Source organism: Chelon labrosus (assembly GCF_963514085.1).
Source record: "Chelon labrosus genome assembly, chromosome: 16".
In the NCBI taxonomy this organism is placed as follows: domain Eukaryota; kingdom Metazoa; phylum Chordata; class Actinopteri; order Mugiliformes; family Mugilidae; genus Chelon; species Chelon labrosus.
The window spans coordinates 5,001,031-5,027,614 of NC_140349.1; the positions used below are offsets into that span (position 1 = coordinate 5,001,031).

Sequence of the window (26,584 nt, forward strand, 5' to 3'; positions counted from 1 at the left end):
TAAAGCAGTGAACATGATAAAGCATTAGCTGGGTAAAAACATATGGAACAGACTGAAACTTAAATACTATTTTTTGAGTTCATTCTTTACTTTAATCAACTGTCCAGAACAATCTGTTTAGTTTGACATTAGTGTTTTCCAGTGCTGCTATGACATTCATGTGAGCTTTCACTTATATATTTTCTTGTGTGTTGCTGCTAGTTTTTATTTTTATTGCTGCTGAACCAGAGGGCGGCTAAAATATTGTTTTTTTACGCGACAATGACAATAAAACTTTTCTATTCATCTTCTCTTTTCATCAGCTTTCATGCTCTTTAACCCGTTTGTCAATAACCTCCATTTTTCTGCGTGTTCTCAAGACTTCTATTCACTTACTGCTTTAAAAGGGTGAGACTGGAAGTTCATTCTTGAGTTTGAAAATAGCAGTAAACAATAATCTCACTACAAAGTCGCATTTAGAATCTCTTCTGGGGCTTTTGATCCCAGTCTATGCCAACGTCGACAGGAATTTGGTGAAGTGATCTGAAAAGTGGCATTTTAACATCGAGTTTCACCCTTAGAAAAGTCATATTGAACAGGAAACTCCAGAACAACTACTAGACGGACTCTGTCATTTTATCCAGATCATGGTAAAACAAAGACAACTGGACTTGTCTGAGTTCACTTGAAGTCTGAGTCCAAGTTTATGTTTGATATTTGAAATAAACACCTGTCAGACCTGAAGACACGTGGAGGAAACAGCTTCAAGAAAACTGAAACAAGTCTAGTTGTATTTGTTTTAAATGATCTTGTGAAAACAGTATTTTAACACCTGTTGTCTAATAATCACTGATATACTGTAAACCAACCAGATCCAGGTGTATTCAGTCCTCTTCCTTCTTCTTCCTCAGATGTTTTTTCACAGAAATTTCCAGCAACAACATTTCTACCAAACCACCCTGACTAAATGACGTGTAACATGTTGAATAACTGACCCTGACCTGGTGAAACTCTTGGATGTGTATAACAGATGACTTGACACTGCTGCTGTTAGTAAGAGTTGGTCACAGCATTTATTTCCATTTTCTGACAAAACTCCACACAAAAACAAACTGGAGACCAAGCTGAAAAAAGAGAGATCCTTCTATTTTATTTCATTTTCTTTTCTTTTTTTTTTTTTTTTTTTTCTTCTTGTTGTTGCTGCTGTTTCGCAAGTTAAGGTACAGTGCCTTGTTCCACATTTTCACAGATTTAAATAATGAAATTGGAGAGAAATCTCTTTTTCCGAGGACACAGAAAGATTGTATTTTCTTTTTTTTAACAGGGGTGAGATTGGTAGGAGGGGGGGGGGGGGTTGGGGGAGGGAGGGGGCAGGTGGGGGGAGAGGGCGGGAGGCAGGTAGTGAAAGTGGGTGGAAGTTTACAAGGACGGAGGGTTTGCACGGTGTTCACAAACAGACAGAGAAACGGGGACAGATAGACAGGCAGGGTGAGGAAGGGGGAGGCAGGCTGGAGGGAGGGGGGGAGGGAGGTTAGAGGAGGAGTGTGAGAGAGAAAGAAGAGAGGAGGACTAAGGGAGGGACGGAGTGCTTTGTCATGTCCGAATGAAAACAAGCAGCTCTCAGACCCGCTCCAAACTTAAAAAAAAAAGGAAGAAAAACTTTTACGAACAAGTTAGTTTTTTAAAAAACACCCAGTCGTCTATTAGAAAACAACAATAACACAAGCAGAGAAAGACACGGGGGAGGAGGGACGAAGGGAGGGAGGCAGAGAGGCAGGGAGGGAGGGAGGGAGGCAGAGAGGCAGGGAGGGAGGGAGGCAGAGAGAGTGACCTTTTTTTTTCCACCTTGTTGAGGGTGTGAGTGAGTGGTTCGGTTTACGGTGAGATTGATTCTTTATTGATAGTAGGAGGAGGAGGAGGAGGAGGAGGAGGAGGGAGAGGACGGCAGTAGAAGATTGGCAGTGACTAAATAGAAGTAGAGGGGGAGAGAGAAAAGACGGGAAATGAGGGAGAGAGGCCGTAGTGGGCGAAAGACAGGAAATGGCAGTGATTACGGAGCTGGATCCCGGCGGCTTTTCTCTGGCTGAATAAAAAAAATTAAAAAAACATGACGCCACCCAAACGCTCAAATGGCCAGCAGGTCGTCTAGACGGGAGCTGCCACGTGGTGTCATGGCGGTGGAACAGTTTTCACCTTCTCCTCTGTAATCTAATCATCCTGTACTTTATTCGGTTCCACACAGCGGTGTAATCTGAGTACACACGTGTGAAGAGTGGCTGTGGTGTAAGCATCGGCACAGACAGTGTTATTGGCAGACTAGTGCTGTAAAGACTTTGGATAGAAAAAAGGGACAGAGGGACATGAGAGGACGGGGAGGATTTAAAGACCCTCCCCCATCCTCTCCTCCTCTGTCATTGGTCCTCTCGTCATCTTGGCGTTTTAGTTTTTTTCTTTAAGAAATGAGGATTGGGGAATGGAGGAGAGGAGGAAGAGGGAGGAGGAGGAGTAAACATTGGTTTCTTGTACATTTTGAGTATGTTGAGAGGAGAGAAGAACGGAGGGAAGGAGGAGAGGGAGATAGAGAGGGAGGGATGAGTTCAGGGGTAAGAAGTAAATGATGCTTTGATAATTTAATAGTATGTCTCTTTTTCCACCCAGCCTGCAGAGACAGAAGAGAGAAAGAGGAAACAAGAAGGAGAGGACAGTTACCCAAAGGATATTTATCAGATGTCACATATTATTGTCACAGTGTTCACCTTTCTTATTCTGCTCATCTACCGTGTAATAAAAATTTTAATCTGCAATATTTTAATCACAATTTTACACTATTGTTTCTTCATGTTTGAGTGTGAGTTTACCTCCAGGGTTTCGGCGAAGGATGAGTTTTCGTATCTCATCGTAAACAAAGATGAGGAAACTGTATGGGAACGCACAGAACCACCAACTGGGCCTGAGAGTGAAGGAGAGGATGGACAGAGTATGAGTGGGGGTGGGTCTTACAGCGCTGACTGAAGACGTATCTAAATGCAGATCATCACTAACCATCGGAGACTTCTTATGTGATACTCGGTCTTTAGACTTTACAAAGGGAACTGAATTAACGGTACTGTAATTTCTGCATTGTGAACAGCCCATTACATCAGGGATGATATTTGCACTCTGCACATCCATCCATGTGTGTGTTTCTTACTTGAGTGGGTACATCCGTAGTGCCACATCCATGCCTGGGCAGTAGGACAGGAACGCAGCCAAAGCAGTTTCCTCAAACAGGCCAAAGATCAAAATCTTATTCCTGAGAGAAAACAAATGAAGAAGGAACAGAAACAATTACAGCACACAGCGGCACAGACCCAAGGACAAACTAAGCAAAGCAGATGTGACGACAGTGAGGAAATTCCAAAAGGACGATATAAAGAGGAAGAAACCAAAGCAAAGGACTCAGCATATTCTGTTACTGAAAACACTTCCTCTGGAGTACCAGGTTGGGCTGTGATCCTAACACACGTGACTGTGTCGGCTATTATCTACAAGCTGCTTTTGAATAAAAAAAAAAAGCTTCAGAGTAGACTCCCTGCAGGCAGAATCTGAGGACAGCTGTAGCGACACCGCTGTCTGAGTTTGTGTGCCTGGACTATAAATGCTACCTGCAGAACAGAGCAGCACAGGGAGAGGACAGACCGGATGAGTCCCAACAAGATGGAGGGAGGGACAGGAGCAAACGAACATATGGTATAAATTCAATGGTGTTGGAGCAAATCCGGACTTCTAGTGACATCTAGTGGAAGCTGTAGGAAACTACAACAACCTGACGACTGGTTATTATTTGTTCTACACTGAGATTTGAACCAAAAACAACAACTTGAACCAGTTGATAGTGATAATCTGCTAAAGAAAGGACACTTTGCTGTTTCTCTCCAGCATTTTCCAGATGAATTCATCTGTAGATATCTTTGTAACTTACTTCATGCCCTGCTGGAACACAGAGTTACGTCTGGTCTTGCAGATAATGACATCTGCCCACTGCACCACCACGATACTGACGAAGAAGGCTGTGTGGCAGGTAAACTCCACAATCTTACGTTGTTCATAGGTCTGAGGAACAGAGACAGGCTATATCATTGCTCTTTCCTTTACTTCAGGTTCACATCAAGTTTTTTAACCATTCAAAGATTATTGATATGAAATATTCTGGGGTCTTTGTATGAGTCACTTGATAAAATATCAGTGGACATAAGAAGGAAACATTTTTCTATGAAGTAGCTCCCCTGTGCAAGTGAAGGGAAGGGGACATTGAATCCATAGCAGGGCCATCTCATACCCATTGCTGCCCATAGCTGTCCTCCACGTCGTTGTTGGAGCGATCGTCCCAGTTGAGCCGGATGCCGACAAGCGTAGACGGCAGAAAACCATTTTCAGCCATGATGACAAAATATGCAAAGAAGCCACCAAGAGCCTGGATCATACCTGCAGAAACACACAATGAGTGATTAGATTAAGGAAGTCCAAGACACTCTATTGTTTCGACTGAATAAGAACTAATGGGTACGTGTTTACAGACTACTATTTTTCTACATAATATAAAGATCTTAAGTTGTTGAGTGCAGTGGAATCAGAGAGATGATATCTATGAGTTTCGCCACTTTCAAGGGATTATCCTCCTATGTCTGTTTGTGTGGGATAAGCAAACACTGTGTTTTACCCAAATCTACTGACATTATCCCCAGATATGATGCCAAGGCTCTAGTACATGTCAGAGGTCAATATTCTACTTTTTACATTGCTAAACACTTCCCTGTTAATAGAAACATGTGTCAGTATTTCACTTTAATTCATACAGACATCTGAATAAAGCATACATGAAGCATATAAACAAGAGCACATGATACTCAAGATACATGAGAGATGGATAACGAATAAACAGAAAAGGATAGAGCTAGCGTTCACAACATCAGCTGTTGAAACAAGAGCACAGGGACATAATTCAATCGTATTACAAATCACAGTCTCAACCCATCAACAGCTCTCTTGTTTGTTTTAAACTAATGCTCAAAAACCAGGACCTTTATGAAGATGAGATTTAGAGCATGACTGTTATATTAGAATGCATTTCTTTTCACTAGTGTACCTAATGAACTGACAAATGAGTGTAACTGTACCTACCAATCTGTCCATAGGCGATGCTGATGAGTCTCTCATTGACCAGTTTGTCCCTCAGTGGGTTCCTGGGCTGGCGCTTCATGATGTCGCTCTCTGCTGCTTCATAAGCAAGAGAGATGGCTGGTACCTGAAAGAGAAGAAGCAGACGTTGTTGTTACGTTGAGGACATTTATTTATTTATCTGTGTATACACAACTGGTTTTAGACACAGTGAAACATTTATTTCATTTTTTTCTAATGTTCTGCTGTTAATATTGTTTCCTTTTTGTCATGGCTGGTGTGTTAATAACTCACATGCTGTGTTGAACATTTCAGTCCACTTAGAGAAACCATTTACTCTGAAATAAGTAAAGAAACACAATGCTCCCACACTGCCACCTAGTGTCCTTTTCCATATGCAGAGATGACCTTGAACTCCTCTGTTACACGTTCACTCTGTTGTCATGTATCTTGATGCTCACAAACAAGGTCATCTATAGGAGGATGTGCCATATTATATTTGGGATATAAGTGATGACAAAGGATTAGTAAGTGTAGATGTCTTTATTTTGAAAAAGACTGGTTTACATTAGCCGGTAATGATGGATGGATTGGTTTCATGCAGCATTCTTGCTGAGATAACAATCACCAGACTTCATTTTATATATGTTCCACCTGGTGCCTGTCTGACATGGATGTATACATGTTGACTGAGCAGGCGTGAGTGTTCAGATATCAAGCATAGAAGCGTGTCAGTGCAGCAGTGCAGAATGAGCGGGGCCACCTGTGACTGGAAAGGTGGCTTCACACCAATAGCTTGTGTATTTTTAAAGCCTGACTGGACATGAACACATTAGACGCCTGCGAGTGTCTGTTTCTCTCACCATGTCAGTTCCCAGGTCGATGCAGAGGATAGTGATGGTGCCCAGAGGCAGTGGGATGTTGACCAAGATGAAAAACAGGAAGGGGGTGATCTCTGGGATGTTGCTGGTCAAAGTGTAAGCAATGGATTTCTTCAGGTTGTCAAAGATGAGACGGCCTGGAAGGAGGTGATGTTTAAATATAATCAACTGAACAATAGTTCCCTCTTCACACTTGTTCTCTCCCACCTTCTCTCATTTTGTTTATCTCTCACCTTCCTCTACTCCAGTGACGATGGAGGCAAAGTTGTCGTCTAGCAGGATCATGTCTGCAGCTTGTTTGGATACGTCTGAGCCGGAGATTCCCATGGCAACACCGATGTCAGCCTTCTTCAGGGCAGGAGAGTCGTTCACACCGTCACCTGTAACAGCCACGATGGCGCCCTGGCAGAAAAAAAGGAATAACATAGACTCACTCATCGGCGACACATAATAACTCTTGTTAACTTGTTTGCTCCTGTAGACAAGTGTATGTATGCACAGTAAACAGACCAGCCTCTGGCAGCCTTCCACAATGATGAGCTTCTGCTGTGGGGAGGTTCTGGCAAAGACGATCTCTGTGTGATTCCTCAAAATGTCATCCATCTGATCCTGACTGAGGTCTTTCAGATCTGTACCGTGGATGACACAGGCCTTGGCATCCCTACACAACGCAGACAAAGCACATCGATCATTTTGTATACAGAACTATAAATACATCTCATACAGCCACTTTTACAGAACTTCCATTCTTCCGTCCCCAACCTGAAACATCCTTCACCTTCCTGTCTTACCTGGGGTTGACCTGACTGACGGGAATGTTCAGGCGTGCAGCAATGTCTTCCACTGTCTCGTTGCCCTCAGAGATGATACCAACACCTTTAGCAATGGCCTTTGCTGTGATTGGGTGATCACCAGTCACCATGATAACCTAGAACGAAGATGGAAAAAAAGTGACGTTCAGTAAGCACAGACAGAACAGGAGAAAGAAGCAGAGAATGTTAAAGACAAAATGTTTCCTTTAAATGTCAGAACTGACTGGTGCCCACCTTAATGCCAGCAGAGCGGCATTTGCCCACAGCGTCAGGCACAGCAGCACGGGGAGGGTCAATCATGGACATGAGACCCACAAAGCAAAGGTTGTCTGTCTCGAAGTTGACATCATCGGTGTCAAAGGCGAAACCTTTTGGGTACTTGTCCTCTGCCATGAAAAGATGACAGAAACCTGGTGGCATTGACAAAGGAGGGAGAATGATGGAACCATTACTATATTTTTCACATTAAGGTTAGACACAGAACTAAGTGTGACCAAACATCCTTACCCAGCACTCTCTCCCCCAGTCCTCCCAGTTCCAGATAGGCGTTCTGGAAAGCCTCCTTCATCTCATCGTCCATAGGTTGCTCCTTGCCCTGCACCATGATGGTGGAGCAGCGGTCCAGGATCCTCTCAGGGGCTCCCTTCATCACCAGCAGGTAGCGGTTGTCATTTTCCTCCTCAGTTTCATGAATTGAGAGCTGACGGAAAAAAATATTTAAGCATTAGTATATTTAGTATACAGTGTTGTAGAGTGACGCCTGCTTACTACAAAGCCTTTGGTTGCAGTTCATGTTAAAATGTTTTTCCAGTTGTGTGAAGATGTGCACGGCCCTTACCTGATACTTGTTGGTGGAGTTGAATGGGATCTCCGCAACCTTCTTGTACTTGTCCCTCATGGTCTTGACACCGCCACAGGACAACTCAATACACTTCAGAAGAGCTGACTCAGAGGCATCACCGGCTACCTCACGCTTCAGGATCGGCAGGGATTCCTGACCTGCCTTGAACACAGCACGGTTGCACAGCGCAGCAACGCGGGCCAAAGACACCCACGTTGTTGAGCTCTTGTCGAAGGAGGTGCCTAAAGAGATAAAAAAGAAATTACTCTTTGTCCCATCTCAGATACACCCAGTCACACGGCTGTCTACGGTTACTAGTATTCTTAATATCTTGCATAAAGACACAGATATAATGTATAAACGCAGGAGGGAGGAAACGCTCACCAGACTGGTCCTCAGTGGTGTCAGCTTCATGAATCTGATTGTCAAACCACATGTGAGCAACAGTCATCCTGTTCTGGGTCAGGGTGCCCGTCTTGTCTGAGCAGATGGTGGAGGTGGAGCCCAGGGTTTCCACAGCCTCCAAGTTCTTCACCAGGCAGTTCTTACGAGCCATTCGCTTGGCAGTCAGCGTCAGGCACACCTGGAGAAGAAGAGTGACGCAGGAGACAGAAGCAAAGGAAAAGGTAGGAGAGGCAGGGGGAAACAGGAGGAAAGAAGTTGTTGATGACAGAATAAGACAAAAGAAGAGAAAGGACATAAATCAGAGTGAGCGAGACAAAAATAATTAGTATCTCTGTGGTAACTTAGCAGCACAGATGAGCATCTCCAGGCACTGAACTAACTTTAGACTATCAATAACAGACTGTAGCTGAAATATTTTAGAACCAAACTGACCAGATGCCTGGAGGCGTTCATCCTCCTAACCTAAACATTCACCTACGAAGCTAAATGCACTAAAATCAAAAATTCTTTTCAGAAACAAGAACACAGCCCAACAAGCGATGCAGATAGAACATGAGGCACGAACGATGCAGTGAAGCAGAGCAGCGGTGCATTACGTTATCATGCCAAGGACGGCGAGACCAATGTGTCTAACAGAACTAGCCAAGGCCAAGCAGAGGAGGCCGAATTCACTAGCATTGGCCTAATGTCATTACATTAGCTAGTCGTTGTCATTGCAGACAGCACCGCGACTGGCCTGGAAAAGAGAAAGAGAGACATACAAAGATGGAGAGAGAGAGAGAGAGAGAGAGAAACACATATGGGGCTGCCTTAGGAAAGAGAGAGAAATGAAAAGAGACAACGCCACACCGGCATCACCACAGAAAACAGCTACCGACAGAGAATGTTAAAGCACAACAACACACACATACACACACACACACACAAAGATGCACACAAATATAAAGCAACAGCATAGAAAACACTGCAAGTACAAGGAGGAGGGAAGCAGAGACAAATCAGACTGCACAACACGAGACAACACCAGCAGAATCACTGGACAACACACACAATAAGACACATTTTTTACATACACATATACAGAGAGACACAGTCTTCAAGTCAGACATGGATGAAACTGTTAACATCTTCAGTAACATAACAAAATCTATTATTAGGAACGTCCCAATCTGATGATACAGATCAGTATCTGGGTGATCCAGGCATTTTTAAAAAGGCTGGATCAGATCAGCTTGAGCACGCAGCTAAAATCAATCTATGTATTTGTTTTACAGCTGCCCTCAACTAAAACTGAACGTGTAAACGTCTGTTGTGAGGAAGTATTTCACACTGTTTCCGGCAGAGCCTTTCCTTTTAAAGGAAGTGGTTTTCTATGTAACGTGTGTGTCAACATTGTTTTATGTTGTTGTTGAGCTGAGTGCTAATCCGCTGGTCTGCAAAGTAAAATAAAGGGCCTGGTTCACAAAAAGTTGACAATCTCTTTTGTTTTATTGTTTTATCCTGACCAAAAGCTAGTCACCAGCAAAGAGCCAGGCCTTGATCAGGTGTCTCTAACAGAGTGTGACGGCGTACTGATAAATCTGGGAAGCTAACAACCACAAAACAATGGTCAGACAGAGATTTGGATATTGTGCAACATCCATGTTTTACTAGGTGGTAGTAATAGAGTGAAAGATCCACAGTAGATGCTAATAAGTTTGTTAGTTGGTTACTTATTTTGTTAAAACCATCCAGCTGTAAGTGATTTCGTGATAAGAGCCAATATACTTTAAGTTGCTTTACCGTTATTTATTTTGCACAAAGAAGGCGCCACTGTTGTTTTGCAAATAATATTTTAGAAAAACTTTGGAGACAGGTATTTTTATTCTTGATGGATTGAAGAGCTATTAAACTGTCAATCATATAGGGCTCCATTATTTGATTGACACGTGATTGGACTCCATCAGCTGATACTCGATATTAAAATGACTGGGACATCCCTATCTAGAATATCTTATTAATGGGAGACAAGAAACTATTAATTGTACTTTAAAGTCCGTGAACACTACTACTACATCACTTTGTGTTAAAAAGAATGTAATTTTTCTCTGACTCTGTGTAACTTTGTTCCTTATATGAAGCTACTGTTTGACCCACGTCTGCACAAATCACTATGAACCAGGAAGGAATAAACACACACCAGAATTTCAGACAACTGAAGGCATTCCAGTAACAACCTTGTAAAACAACGCACACTACATTACACAAACAACTCAGATGAAAAAAAAAAACACAAAACACACCTAATGATGTCTGACACACTTCCACCCTACACCTTACTCACAGTGACTGTGGCCAGCAGTCCCTCAGGCACATTAGCCACAATGATACCGATGAGGAAGATGACAGCCTCCAGCCAGCTGTAACCCAGGATAATTGACAGGATGAAGAAGGTCACGCCAAGGAAGACGGCCACTCCCGTGATGATGTGGATGAAGTGCTCGATCTCCTTAGCAATGGGCGTCTGAGGAGCAGAGAAAAAAATGAAGTTTAAGTTTCACTCAAACAAAAACTAACGTGTAACTGGTTCTAGTCACAGAGGTTAAGTGGGTTCCAGTAGAACACCTGAACAGTGATTATGAATGTGTTACCTTGCCAGTCTCCAGGCCAGAGGTGAGGGTGGCAATGCGGCCCATCACCGTACGATCGCCGGTGCACACAACAATACCACGTGCAGTTCCTGAAGAAGCAGAGGGACAGAAACAGGTACACATGCAGGCAGTGACTATAGATGATGAAGTTTATGTGACACTGTGTCCACCAGGGGGCTCCATACACTGCTCTTTTATATGGGGGCAGCATAATGTGAGTTTCTTGGCTTCCAAGTAATATGATGGACTGAACAGTAAATATCATGTAGAGAAAACATGATATTATAAATCATGGCTTTAGAAAAGATGTGATGATGATGGTAAACTTACCCTCGACACAGTTGGTGGAGAAGAAGGCAATGTTGCGGGTTTCCAGGGGGTTGTCATGGGTACAGTCAGGTGACCTGGTCTGGGGCTCTGATTCACCTGTGAGGGATGAGTTGTCCACCTGGACAGAGACGGAGATAAGTAACTGGTTGAATACATCCACATGTATGATACACCTGAGACACATCACTCAAAGGCAGCGTTGTGGAAAGTGCTGTTGTCTCCTAGGGTAGGTAATTACAGGAGAGAGTCTGTAGCTCACCTTGCAGCCATGGGAGGAAATGATGCGGAGGTCAGCGGGGATCCTGTCTCCTCCTTTTACCTCCACCAGGTCTCCAGCCACTACCTGCTCAGCGTTGATCTGCATCTTCTCTCCCTCACGGATCACCAAAGCTTGCTGGGAACACAGAGAAAGGAAGAGGTAGAAAGGGAAAGAGACAGCAAAGGAATTAGATGCTTATTTTATGATTGAAGAGAAGAAAAACGTGACAAGGTCAGACATGTATATATTACAAATATTATTGGCAGGTAGTAAAAAAGCAATGACCAAGAAATGACTGAGTAAAAAACACTTATATTATTACATGAAAGAATCTCTGTAATTGCTCTGTTTAGAGAAAGCTTGAGGGGAAAAGAATGGAGTAAAACTGTAGCAACTAAAAGAAAAAAAATAATAAAGAAATTTTCCATTTAACACATATCCACAGTACCTGAAAATCGCACAAACTCACACTCATTATGATCCTATTTCCTGCGTTCTTTAGTCTCTTAATTAGTCCCTCCACAACTTGCAGTGTAAATAATTTGACCTCATCCTTAAATGGCTATAGCTGGAAAATGAACAGTGTTTGACATGCTCAAATCCTCAAAAGACAAACGCTGAGGGAGACGGAAAGGTATTAAAACATTGTGTAAAAATAAGAACCTTAATCTTGCACATTTTATACAAGTGTTTTTGGTAAAAAAAAAAAAAAAAAAAAAACATTCCTGAAGTGTTAAGTGTGTGGTACCTGAGGGACCATGTTCTTAAAGGACTCCATGATCTTGGAGCTCTTAGCTTCCTGGAAATAGGAGAAGCAGCCGGTGATGATGACGACAGCCGACAGCACAATACCCAGATACAGCTAGAGGAGAAGAGATGGAGAGAGGAGGAAGAAAGAAACATGAGACTTCACTGATATTTAATGCAGTTAATCAAGTGATTTCACCTTGATCTAAAAATTACACATGATCACATCAGGACGAAAGGCAGGGAGAAAATAGATCACTGATCACACAGATGGAAAAACTAACTTTAAAAATTCTGACATCAAATAATGGAAATCAAGGCTTTAGTAAAGTTTGATTTCTAGAAATAACACATGATCTTTAAGCTGACAGCAGCACGTGGTTAGATTTAGATTCAATGACCTGGACGTGGTCTACTCTCTGTTCTGTTAGTGGTTCTATGACTCTGCTTGTCTGTCCATCATCTCATGATTTAATCCATCACCATCAGAAGGTCTAAGTCCTGCCTTTTAAAAACAATCTTTCCATACAGCACATCTATATACTGTATGTCAGTCACAACTGTATTCTGTTATCAAAGTGTGAATTTATGTGTTGGTGTGTAATACAGTGTTAGTCACTCACACTGACTCAACACTGTTGTTGTTCCACCCTAAGTCCTCCCTGTGGCCTCAACAAGTATTCTGTCCTTTCATGCTGTGTGAGTCAGAGCCGTTTAGCCTCCGTCCTAGGCTCTTCTCTGTGCTCTGACCCGGCATGAAACAGTGCTGACCCTCGAACACCGCTCTCTTACCCGGCCATTACCAACGCCAGGAGTCACACGCTCCCTGTGGCGAGCCCAAAACGGATACTAGCAGGACGGTGCCTGTCGCTCTAAAGATGGGTCTGTCAGCACGATTTGAACAAACAGCTGAGACAACCTTTGTCACCAACCTAGTCTCATCCCTCATCACTAGTGACTCGGCAAATATGCTTTATTTAGCTAGAGGACAACTCATCTGTCTCTGTCTACATATCTTGATATCTATCTGATGCTATTTAACTGTGATGACTATCATCTATCCACCAACCACTTAACAGGTCTTTCATCCCTACAGCTGCCAGACTCTTTAACCTCAGCATTTCTTAGCACAGCCACAACATATCTCTGTATCTCAGAAAACATAACACACAATGCAACACTTCTAATGACATTTCTGCACAATATTTGTTTTAAAAGCTGCTGAGGTATTCATGATGTCCATAGTGAATATTCTTTTTTCAATTAACTTGGTTGGTTACTTAGCTACTTAAACTTGTAGCCTTAAATGTTTATTTGTATATTGTTTTTTCTCTTAACCCTTGTGGATCAACAGAGTCTTATTTTATCTTGTTTCTTATCCGCTTACGTTATCCCCAGCGGGCTCGTCCTCTGTGGCGGCCTGGATAGCGTAGGCCAGGAAGCAGAGGATGGCACCGATCCACAGCAGGATGGAGAAACCTCCGAACAGCTGACGACAGAATTTGACCCACTCTGGGGTGGTAGGGGGTGGAGTCAAGGCGTTGGGGCCATCACGGGCCAGGTACTCTGCTGCCTTGGCATTGGTCAAACCCTGGAAGAGGCAAGAGGAAATGGAAAGAAGTTATAGAAAGAAATGCAGGATTCAAAGAAGGATAGAATGTGACTTGAGGAAAATAGGACAGAGAAGATACCACCCTGTTTAACTTTAAGGGGAAAAAGTGGAATGACTTTAGGGAAGGGATTTGAAACTTACCTGCACGATATCAGTGTTGTACTTCCGGCAAACCTCCTCAACTGACATTTTGTGTTCCGTCTACAAAGAACAAAGATGGACAATTAATCTGAGCATCTTCGTCTCAACAATAGTGAAAATGTTGGAAAATACATTAACTTTAATGCATGTTGTAGATCCCTGATTGACAGCAAAGTTAGGGTTTGCAACAGTTTTCTGTGTTTTACAAATGTTCCTCAAATAAGTTCAACTTACTTTTTAAGACTGATGTCATATACTGTAGTTTTGTGTCAAAGGGATTGCTGGCGGGTTTCCTGCCTCATACAGAAGCAAATCCTTCCACAAAAGGATTAAATTGCTCTGGCACGTTAGCTCAAACCACACACTACTATTACTGTACACCAGCTGTTGTGGAATACCACGTCTCTGTTATCTCCCTTTCAAACAGGGGGATTAGATCAGTTGGATCGTAGCTCAGTGAAAGCTGGAGTGAGGCCAGGACGCTCCACCAACAACTTCTCACTACTCATCTGGGACTGCTTTTGTTTATTCTGTCTACGATCACAGTTTGATTTCAGAAGAGATATTTGTGCATTCGTATTCAGACCCGTATGTTATTATTGAAAGAAGTGTAGTGGAACCATCCCAATCTGGAGCAAGGTCACAGGAAATAGCAGTGAGGTCACATTAAGTAGGAAGCAGTGTACGTACGATGGGAACTTCCTTCTTCAGGTCATCAAGATCCTTGCCTCCCTTCTTCTTGGGCGACTCCTTCTCATCCTTGTCCTGCGTGGTGGCCACGCGGTAGCTGTCCGACCGTCCATACTGTAACACAAAAAGATGAAATCATTACTTTCACATGACATTAACAATATTTAATTTCTTGCTGCAACATAAAAACCTTCTAGAAATACTAACACCTATAACACAGTCAATAACAAATGATTCTGAGAACACACGGCCGCCTGAATACCATTTTCTTCCATACTACAACCCAGTCAAAATATTCAGATTGAGATCTAAACTTAGACATAATCCCCTGGAGTGAGAAGGGGAACTCGACGCCTCCTGATTGGATCTGGCATCATTAGAGCACAGGCCTGTCTCAAGAGCTCCACTTAAACTGCAATTTACACCACCGCTATTCAGACTTCTGTCGCTCAGACCACTGCTGTGTCTGAGAGGAGGATCAAGGCGAACTAGAGGGCGAAGAGGTAGAAAGACAGAGAGGATCAACCGTGGGCCAGGATAGAAGAGAGAATCTTACAATAACTGTGGTGTGCATCTGGGGATATTCAGAATCACCAGTGCCCTACATTAGTGTCTGTGGATATATGTATGAGACTGTTACTCATTCATGGGAGATCTGGCAAAACCTGCCGTTTTATTTTATTTTCCTTCCTCCCCAAATATACAGATCTGAAGGGGTAAATAACGTTTAACCCCAAATGCTTATGCAGTGTTGCAATGATAAGACTAAATACTTACAAGTGCTTGTAAAATAATAAAAGATTAAAAGATTAGTCAGAACTTTAGCCACATCATGACATTTGAGGTGGTGAGCTATAGCAGCAAGAAAAAACATGAATCAATAGAGCAAGACACTGTCACAAAAACTCAGGAGACATTTGGCTGAATCAGGTTCTAGAGACTAAAGGGTGGCGAATATTCTGTAAATCAGAATTGTGAAGACGCAGCTACTTCTTTCTAGCTGCCATGTCAGACCAAAAATGCTACACCGTGTGTGTGCAGTCCCATAGACATATATACATAGACGCCTCATTGAGTGCTGGACCGTACGTCAACGTCGCCGCCATATTGGAGGAGGCAGCTCTGTCCCGCGAACCAATACGAGTCAATGCAATGAACTTTATTAAGCGTCTTCTACAAAGAACTATAAGCATTTACACATTCACACACCAACGTATATATTGAGGAAACCGATAGGAACTAAAAACAACGTCTAATTACATTCTGAGTAGTTAATGTTACAGACGTTGTTTTTGGTTCCTATCGGTTTCCTCAATATATACGTTCGTGTGTGAACATGTAAATGAGAGGCATTAACTTACAGCACTTTGGAGAAGACGCTTAATAAAGTTCACTCCATTGACTCGTATTGGTTCGCGGGACAGAGCTGCCTCCCCCAATATGGTGGCGACGTTGACGTATCGCAACAACGGGCCAACCCGCTCAATGAGGCGTCTGTGTATATATGTCTATGTGCAGTCCTACTCTTACTACCTCTTGGTCAAATTACCCAGCATGCACCAATCGGTAAGAATATCCTGAAGGTTTCTAGAACACGACAAAGTTGTCCGACGGCTGCGAGGCTCCACTGCTTCTCGCAATAAAAAGGGGAAAGTGGCAGAATGAAAACTTTGATTAGCGTAGATGAAGTTTTTATTTTTTACAAGTATTTTTAAGGAAGGACCGGAGGATTCAACAGTTAACCTGTACTCCCACTGAAGCACTGATGTAACATCATATTACTTTTGCTGTGTTCCTGTGAGATAACACCTACCTGGAGGACTACATCCAAGAAATCTAAATATCATGGTGTTCTCCACCTGTTAGCTGTAGCTACACTTTCTCTTGTAAACTTTAGTCATATTATTTCAAAAACCGTGTTTATTTTTAACAAAAATAGAGGATGACTAGTTACTAGATGAATGCTAAAATGCTAAAACATAACGACAGAGCCTTCTCTGCAGCTGCCCCCTCCCTCTGGAACTCTCTCCCCAGACACATCCGCGACTGTACCGACCTTCCTGCCTTCAAATCTCTGACAAAAACACACCTTTTTAAAATTGCTTTTAATGTTTCGCTCAGTTTATTGTGTTTTTAATGTTGTATTTCACATTGTTTTGCTGATCTGATGTTCTTTTTATGTAAAGTGTCTTTGAGTACCTTGAAAAGCGCTTTTAAATAAAATGTATTATTATTAAAACTAGAGCTTCAGTCCACTGTAAGAGCATGGATACATAATTGAGAATCAAACTACACTAAAGCTTTAATTATTAAAATCTATTTCATTTGCAGATGCAATCTTCGAATCAGTTTTTGTTGTTATTGTACTTCCCATTTTTAGCTGTGAGGCAAAAACAACAGCAATATGTAGAAAATCAATTGAAGCCCAGGAGTGAAAACAAGTAGATCTGAACGTTGCTACTGCTACTTCCAGCTGTGCTGTAGAAGAAATAAACACGATGAGAACTCTTGTTACAAACTAATTTGGTTCATTAAGCTGGATGAATAAAGTAAATTATGGAGAATTAAGAGGAGGAAGAGGAAAACCCTGTCACAGATGACATTTCCCGAAAGCATTTTCACGGCGTGCAAGAAAATGTGTTACTATTTTGTTCGAGGGAAGCATCGTGACATAATCCAGATGTGGGAACAGCTTTGCCTGTTTAACCTCGCACGATGAGAGGGGAGGCCAGACTTATTTTGGGAAAGCTCTTCTGTGGATTAGTCTGGACTGAGAGGCTTCACGCTGATTTGATGGCTGTTTTATGCTGTTTAACCGTCTGTTTTTTCACTCTGGCTGGATAGAAAGCTGGCAGGACGAAGGCTTGTTGACAGCCAACAAAGCAGATGAGAGAAGTGTTACATCCTCTTTCCTCCTGACATCTGCCTGTGAGCATTTAGTTTTATTTTAGAGTGTGTACACAGGTGAAACAGTTCTTAAACAGATGTCTGCATGAATGGATATTATTATCAAATATCAGGAATTCAGTAAGAGGCAAACTTTGGTCAGTTGTATAGTTTTCTTTGCACAACTAATTCAATTAGGTGTTTGGTATAATTTTTAAAACTTTTATTTTGAATCTTCCATTTTATGCCAACTGTGTACAGGAGAGTTCCCCCTGCCTTAGATAGTTGCTGACATTTTAGACTTCATCTGCTTCTGCAGTAAAGAAAAGGTGCATTAATGTGTGCGCTCTCATATAAATGATCAGGATCCAATCAGATTTTCATTAGTAACATTTTTGGTCTTGAAATGCTCACAGCTGTGACAATTCTTACACAAATGTGGCCAATAAATAAATAAATAAATAAATAAATCCACCAATGATTAGGGCCCTATGATTTCCGCGATCACGGAATCGCGGACAGAATCGCGGAATTGGCCGATAAAAACTTAATTTATTTTTTAACGCGGAATATCGCGGAATTCGACATAATTTGCTGTTTTCATGTGGGAGAGGAACGTATGTCTGGGGAAAACTGCACGGAGGGAAGCAAATCTGGGTGGCACAGCAAGCCTCTTCTAAAGACTGAGCCCCTCCCCCTTCAAAACATCGTAAGCACGGCGAAGCGGCTGCCTATGGCTCTGTTTTTGTCGGCAAAAAAAACTGCGAAACTCGACGCTAACCCCCCAGTAGTACAGAGCCGAGCAGTTCCCGAACGACTTATATGTGTCAGGCAGAGGTTGCGCTAGACTTTTTCGTTTGCTGCTTCTTTTTGATGCACTTTAATTTTGCCATATTGAGGTAACGTGTTGTCTGTCACCTCAATAAATTAATAAATTTTTATTTAATTTGTGTACATTTTAGTCATTTACATTAAAAACACACTGTTTTTGATAGTAAAATAAGAGTAAAAGGTAAAAAAAAAAAAATGGGATTCGCAAAAACTATAATGGAAAAAACAGAACTACCAAAAATTAAAATGGAAAAAACGGAATTTGGGAAAAAATAAAACGGATTTTACAGGGCCCTAAATGATGTTGAATACAACTAAAAAAAAAAAAAAAAAAAAAAAAAGTCAGTGGATGTTGGACGATTGTGTGATGCCACTCTCTGCCTCTCAGCATTTATTTGGAATGAATGACCACATATAACTTTGTGTGCTGTTGCTTTAAAGACATTAAAGTAAATCATACAACTCTGTCTGTGTCGATATAAATTCAGCAATTGATTACAGATTATCAGCTGTACTCATGAATGCTTTCATAACATCTGTACACGGGTGTTTATTTTCTGCCTGACTGCAAATGAGAGCATTTTGTACTTGTGTGTCTAAATACACTGTATATTTATGTGTCAGTGTGTATTTTTTGGCCATCTGTCAGTAGGTGCAGCGTTCCCCGGACAGCCGCATACATCCAGCCGGCCGGCCATCAGATTACTGCTGTTTACTACGCTGACAGATTAACCTACTGAACAATAATAATCTCTCTCAGTCACTCTCTCTCTCTCTCTCTCTCTCCTACTCCCTTCCATCTTTTCAAGGCCAGTCTTTCATTCATCCTTACCCATTCACTTACCGACAACGTTGACCCATTATTTGTGTTTCTTAAGCATTAACACACTGAATACACTTGAATGTGTCAAAATTAACACAGGATCAGTCAGGGATTATTATTTCTTTCCATTTTCAAAAGGACTCACAGTTGGTCCTTCTCATTTACACATTTACACTCCACAGACTTCTTCACTTGTATCTTTACAGCTAAATATGCCATTAATAAAATACAGATTTTGTTTTTAAGGCTTTCTAAAAGCTGCACAGTTTATTTAATCCTTGGGAAAATCCCACATAGAGATTCAAGAACATCATTAATGCTTGTGTCCCAGGCAAAACATGTTCAGTGTCTAAATTTAACAGCTGAGGATTGTCACCTACAAACTGTGATAATATTTACTCATGACAATATCTCCAGAAAACTGTATTCATAAACATACAACCAGTCTCTACTCTCTGTCAGAGCAGAACTATCTACACATGATGGCAATCAGCAAAAAAAACAAACCACCGCAGAGCGAGTATGATTCACAAGCCCTGCGATGTGCACTGCACTCATGCTGCGTGGACGTGATGCACGCATCCATTCAGCAGGACGACTGCTGTGGCGACAAGGCCATTTACTCAGGCACGTAAATAAACCCTTCAGCGCTGCAGCCTCTTAAGATGTATGAAGTGAAAGGAGCCTCACGTCTGAACTGCAGGCTGGCATTTACAGCTAACACCCAGTTTTAATTTTTTGGTTTGTTTAGACGTCTTTTCAGTGGAAACAAGTCTGACAGATTTTCCGTCTGTGCTGCTTGTGTTGGTCCTTGTTTTATGTTACCGCCAACATTTTTTCCCAAGCTTGAGGCTAAACACTTGGTTCTTTGACCCACTTCAATTTCTCCTGTCAAAAATGAACTTCACATACAGGCCCAAGGGGGGCACATGTCACCTATAAATATTTCAGTCAAAGAAATATGCAGAGTGGAATTAAGAAACTCCTAATTATCAAAGGCTAACATATTTCCACTCCAATTTTCTTTTTACTGACATACACAACTTTAAAGAGAATATCTGATCAAGACCTAGCACAGAGTCTAAATTTCAGGATATGTTTTGAGAGAGGTGGTCTTATTTTAGCATATTGTCACATAGGAACATGTTTATTCCACGTTTCATGCATTATATTTCATTACGTACTTACAGAATATGCATTCCTTGCACTGAATTCATCTAGTGCATGCTTGCCCGATCTCTGTCGAGTTACAGGCTGTAAAACCTGAAGAGGTTTCAGCAGCAGATGTTCTGTGCTGAGGTACAGGACAGATAGCACAACATTTGTAGTCTGCTCTGTCTGCTCATACACCGTTATATCCAGCACGGAGGGTGGCACAGGGCGCCACAGGTTCGCAAAGGTCTGGATAAGGTCTGCGGAAAACACTGGTCAGATCTCAGACATCAGACAAGGATGTTTTATCAGTGTATCGTCGTTGAAGTGTTACATGTAGGGTTTAAAAAATAACAATTAATAAATCTGACTTTACGACTGAAAGCTTAAGAAAGAGATACATGAAGTTTCGATGCCTCAAATTACAGCGAGAAATCTGGTGAACATATCAACTACTGTGGAAGAGGATCCTCTAAATGAGCTGTAACTCAAAGATAAAGATTTCTAAATTAATTTTACAGTTCATGTTGTGCAGACTTGTTGATTTTTATGATTATTCACGGAGCAAATGTCTATAAATTCTGTCAGCAGCCCCCACACTGGGAGAAATATCCACCAGCTGGCACAGAATCATCTGGTGTTTAGCCGTGTTCAGCGTGTGGTGTTTAGCCTATATTTTCAACTAAATCTGACGACGGTCCAGTGACCAACATGTCACGTTTACAGCTCAGATTTTCCAGGGGAGGATCGTGCTGGTACATCGCCTTCAGTGGAGTTTAGTCGCTCCAGTGGTGCCTCAGTGGATCACGAAAACCACGCACACAAAGAAATGGATTATCACACAGATCAGTGGACTGACCGACCTAGAAAATACTGATGGACTGCATGTCTCACACACACACACACAGACTAAGAGGGGTCCTCCATCATTAGTCCCTCCCTTCACCATCCCACTTTGTTTACATTCTGCTCCCTCCAGGCTGCCCATCTGTCCCTGTGCTCTCCACTGCTCTCGTCTACTCATCTGCACAACGGTTTAACCAAGAGGAACCGTTCTGTACACCAACCGTGACGCAGACTCTGTGACATCTTAACTTTCCAGTGACTAACACCATTAAGAGTCACGGTGGGACAACAGATCAGCTGAATATTTAGTTGTGTTCCACCCCACCTCCTGCCATGCTGCATGTCCGAGACAGTGATAGAAAACGGCAGTAGTTGACAGGATCAGACCGAGTGCATCAACTTCCAATGAGCTGATATGAGGTATCCTAGCAACACCCAATCCATTAGTCCATCTAAAAACTCATCAGGAGGCGTGGGGTGATGGAGTCGACGTTCTGATCATCGTATCTGTACGGTAGGGCGACAAAAGGTATGAGGTAATCCCGGACATCCTAAGACACCCCCCATCCAAGCCAAGCAAACAGGAAGTGACATCAATGTGACCTCACGCCGCATTCAAGGAAACGTTCACTACACTGTCCAGGAAACAGAATCAGTGACACTGGAAAACTCTGATCAGTGATTTGCTGTTGTGTGGATCAATACTATTTCACACACACAGATGGAAACTAGAGGAGGCCAGGATGTTGTGGTATGAAAGTTGAAAGTGCATTAGCTGTTTGGCAGTGACATCAGACTTGTGAGAGATTCATTTGTGAAGCTGTTACCGTTCCCAAAAGCTGCGTTTACATCAACACTGGAGTATCAAGAACACATTAAGGATAATTACTTGGAGCCTAGAGTGATCCAGTTTTGGAGCCAACAGACTGTGCACACGCTGAGACAAAAGCTGTCTTATAGAAAGTCAGAGGATAGCCAGCCTGCCTGCCTACAAATAGTCAAGAGGTTCACTGTTTTATAGAGAAATAAACAGACAGACATCAGCTGAGAGGCTGTAATGCATCTGGCTGTTTTAATTGGGTCCATTTTTAAGTGATTTTATATTTCGAGGCATTGTTGAACTCGGTCCAGCTCTAGCTATTCAAATTAAATAGTGGAATGTTTTTTATTCATCCTCTGTATCATCGGTCATCTAAGCTATTATACAAACATTCACTTCATCAACAGTGGACCTTGTGTATTTATCACAGGAGACACGAACCAACAGCCGCTTTAACTAACAAGTTCATGACATAATTTATCAGAACGTGTCACTGAGAACTCTAATATTCAGTCTGTACCAAGGTCAAGACAGAAAACTAATTGAGTTTTACCTAATAAAACAATATAGGAGATTAATGAATTTAGACCGATGAAAGAATATATGTATACAATACGTACATTAAAATACTTGGGTCTAAAAACGTATTCCTGGTCATAGACACCGAATTAATTGCCGTATGATAACGAGCACTGGTTCAGAAAGCTTTCCTGCAGCTAATAATCATCAGGATGGAAACAGAGCCACTACAATGAAGAGGCCTCTTAATGTTGAGAGCTGAAGTATAAAGCCTCAGCTTCATCATCTATAGATTACACACTGTCAATTAGGGATGTGCGATATTTTATCGTTTACGATATATCATCAAAAACATTCGCCACGGTAAGAATATGTCAGCCCGCCATAAAAACGATAAATTCCCACTGATGACGTGTATATGTGCGCGACACACTCGCAGCCCAACACGTGTGGAATATTGACAAATTGACGACGGCGGAAGGCGGAGCAGATACGCCCATAGACATATATACATAGACGCCTCATTGAGCGGGTTGGCCCGTTGTTGCATAGTCAGCGTCGCTGCGCTACGTCCATATTGGAGGAGGCAGCTCTGGCCCTAGAACCAATACGAGTGAATGGAGTGAACTTTATTAAGCGTCTTCTACAAAGTGCTGTAAGTTAATGACTCTCATTTACATATTCACGCACGAACGTATATATTCAGGAAACTGATACGAACCAAAAACAAAGTCTGATTACATTCTGAGTAGTTATTGTTACAGACGTTGTTTTTGGTTCCTTACGTTCTGTGTAGATGTGCAAATGCTTATAGTACTCTGTAGAAGACGCTTAATAAAGTTCATTCCATTGACTCTACGTATTAGTTCGCGGGACAGATCCAATATGGCGGCGACGCTGACGTACGGTCCAGCGCTCAATGAGGGGTCTATGTATATATGTCTATGGATACGCCGGGTAGCGAGGAGCTCGTTCCCAAACGAGGCTCCACCTCCATTATCTGGAACCGGTTCGGTTTTAAAAAGTCTGATGCGGAGCAGCAAATTACAAAATGCAAGGTTTGCAAACAAATAGTGCATAAAAAGGACGGTAACACCACTAATTTGTTCCACCACCTCAAACACAAGCACAAACCAGAATAAGAAGAATGCCAGAAAATGCGCAAGGATGCAGAAGCAGCGTTGACTTCATCCAAAGAGTCCGGTAAAAAAAACAGCAACAACTCAGATAAAACTTGCCGATGCATTATAATCAAAAAGATTAGGCTGAGTTGGTGTTTATTTACCGTCATTTTTATCGTTACCGTGATAAATACCAGAAATTATCGGGATAAATTTTTTTGTCCATATCGCCCATCCCTACTGTCAATGCGTGAAGTCACACACACCACCCATTCTTCACAGTGAGTGGCTATCCTCATAAAGCTTCCAGACCAAGTGCATTATGGGATTTTAGCAGACAGATTCATCCTTGTGTATCTCCTTTTCTCTTTCTTTAGTACATGTGATGAACTCATCTCTCCATTTTTCTCCTCCGGCTCCAAAATCGTTCCCTCCTCTGTGCCATCACTGCACGAGAGCAGCATCCCAGCATCGCTTCCTGCATTCCTCCACTCCTCCATCTTTTTAAGTATTCACCCTTCTCAAGGTGACTCACCACAAAGGCATCTCTTTCTGTTTCTGTAATGCTCTCTCTTCCATCTCTTCACCCATCAACCCAATCATTGTCTCTTGCAGCAACAGACCCTATCAATTGATTGGCCTGGATCAAACGGCCCTAGCTGCCTTGTCAACTGAACCGCCCTCCGGTCTCCCAACCCCCAACCCCCACCACGGTCTGTTTCACTCGAATATCCTCTCAATCGTCACTCCACCGCTCCACCGATGGCAAATCACAGCCTGAACATGGGAGTTTCCACTGTCTCTCCCCCCCAATGTACAAACACACCACCCTCCTCCTCCTCCCTCTTTCTCTTTGACGCGATAGTCCAGAGATGTGTGCGGTTTCCTCCCCCTCCAGCGATTTAGCAGACAGCTTTACAAACCGTGACGGAGCGCCACCGTTTTCCACGACTCGTCCTGAGTGCACTCTCACCCCCAAAACCCCCTAAACCCGGATGTGGGGTAGAGGAGAAACCAATCATACTTCATTAGGAGTGATGGACACCATGGACACTGAAGAAAGTAAACATTAGTCTGATTTTATAGGCTCCACATACCAAAACAAATCTTATAATAATGATTTTCAGTAGGAATGACATCATGGGAGTCTAAACTCAGTGACTGGAACAAGATGTCCCTCATGACCTGATGGATCTGGGAGGTTTGTAAGACTCCTGGGGTAAAAGGAGACAGTGGAGGAGCCTTACTTAGTGCACCTTCCTTTGGGACCCATCAGTAGACTGTTTTTTTTGTGTGTGGGGGGTGAGGGGTGGAGAGGGGGGATTGTCAGTCGCTGAGGAACCATTTTGACGCACTTGTCTGTGCCCATTTGGTGCCCAGCTGCCTCTACAGATCCTCCTAGCAGCATCGCACTGTAGCATTATGTAATGTTTGAATGAAAATGCAGCAAATGGCGGGTGGGAATTTTTTAATGGTTGTGAGCCCTAGCCACCACCCTGTGAGGATCTAGATTTTCCATTTTGCACTGTGCACTCCGCACCTCATGCTCCAAATAACAATATAAATCCGCGGCTTTGTAGTAGCCCCCCTGTTCTTCATCAGGAATAGCTGACAAGAGGCACAACAGCGACTGTGGATGATGATGAAGAGTTACTGCAGTCAGACTCGGAGGAATGACATGGCTGCGGTTTTCCCCTAGCAGGTTACATATATATATATTCCAGTGCGTAATTACGCGCGTCGTGTGAATTTTACCAACAACTCTGACTTATTTAGTGGCTGTGGATTTACTCAATCGTTTGCAGCAGCAGCAGCGTTGAAAGTCAGCGCCTGGTGCCAGGTGCTCGGCTCGTGAACATTTTTTTGGAACAATAAACGACAGAAATCTCATCTCATTACCTTAAAATATATTATTATTATTATTATTATTATAGGAAGAGTGGAGTGAATGATTAGGAAACCTCATAGTGGGGGTGTTAAACTTCAATTTTGTCCGTTAAAAATTGACCAAATTGACAACACCTCCACCCTATGAAGGTACGATCATCTTCCACTGGGGAATACGGATCATCATCAGGTGGAAAACGCACATTTGATTAACCAGCTTCACGCTGGCGCTCACTCCATTGTCATTTGTCTGAAAGCTGCACAGAAGTGACTAGCACTAAAATACTAGGTTGGCTACACACGTTACTGTAACGCTTTACCACCCCTTGCACCGGGTCCCGTCGCACTGACAGGAGTCTGGATTTTGCGGAGGACTGACTCACAAATCTGGCGCATGTTCTCCCCCAGAACAAAAAAATTTAAAAAAATTTAAAAAAAAATTAAAAATAGAAATAGAAGAAGACACTGTGCCCATGCAACAAGCACCCCTTCCTCTTCCTCTATTATTATCCGTTAATCTCAAGCCGTTATCGTAATTGGCAGCGCATTGATTTGTGATAAATGATGGCTGCTGCTTAATGTGGTGACTATCTGAGAGAAATTAGATCCTGGAGAACACGAGCAGCAGCGGCAGGAGGATTGCGGTTTAAAACAGTCGATGCTAGCTCAATACAAGTCATTCATAATCCCACCATGTTGAATGTCTTTCTAACACCGTGCCTCCATGCTCTAATATAACCCTCACCTCAACGGTCAACTAACCGTATCCATCCGCTGGCTCAACCGCCACAAATCACCGCCGAGACGTGTATCTCTTACCCCCATTTCGGCGCTGTCAGTCGGGTCTCCTCAGAAGATGAACCGCTTCTAGGTTTGACTCGACCAGAAGAGTTGGCTTTAAGGCGTAGAAGACGAAGCAGAAAACTCGTAGAGGAAAGAAAATGCCCCCCTTTTTCAGTTGATAACGTTAGCTATTGCTCTAATGAGAAGAAAGAGAGAAAAAAAAATCAAACAACTAAGCTAACATACCCTAAAATATCACTATTTTTATTTTTTTTTCAAGACGAAAGGGCATAAGGTGACTTGACAAGGCAACGTTTCATCGAGCACCTCGGCAAAGCTTCACTCCGTTCAGATGAAAACTAATTACTAAAAAAAAGACTCGGTAAAACGTTAAAATGATTCGCAGCCGTTGGTGACGCTCCACCACCAACC

At 42.5% G+C, this 26,584-nt stretch overlaps 1 protein-coding gene across 1 annotated transcript; it reads right to left on the minus strand.

The window, feature by feature from the left end:
• Window positions 1-1,362: 1,362 nt before the first annotated feature.
• On the minus strand, window positions 1,363-26,584 carry atp1a3a (ATPase Na+/K+ transporting subunit alpha 3a). The gene is made up of 24 exons (XM_084563220.1): window positions 26,480-26,584; window positions 26,189-26,348; window positions 14,485-14,598; window positions 13,795-13,854; window positions 13,429-13,632; window positions 12,043-12,156; window positions 11,295-11,429; window positions 11,036-11,153; window positions 10,706-10,794; window positions 10,399-10,578; window positions 8,055-8,253; window positions 7,668-7,912; window positions 7,337-7,529; window positions 7,064-7,239; window positions 6,809-6,945; window positions 6,528-6,678; window positions 6,251-6,419; window positions 6,000-6,154; window positions 5,140-5,263; window positions 4,298-4,443; window positions 3,941-4,071; window positions 3,170-3,271; window positions 2,838-2,929; window positions 1,363-2,638 (listed from the first exon to the last, which is right to left on the minus strand). Exons 2-24 carry the CDS (start codon window positions 26,192-26,194, stop codon window positions 2,610-2,612), a joined length of 3,069 nt encoding a protein of 1,022 aa, XP_084419346.1. The 5' UTR covers window positions 26,195-26,348; window positions 26,480-26,584; the 3' UTR covers window positions 1,363-2,609.

Bases quoted from the DNA above. Each gene is read 5' to 3' on its own strand.
- atp1a3a (XM_084563220.1), bottom strand. The intron at 10,795-11,035 runs GTAAGTTTACCA...CTGCTTCTTCAG, and splicing joins CTCCACCAACTGTGTCGAGG to GAACTGCACGTGGTATTGTT. The intron at 8,254-10,398 runs GTGAGTAAGGTG...CTTCTTCTCCAG, and splicing joins GACTGCTGGCCACAGTCACT to GTGTGCCTGACGCTGACTGC.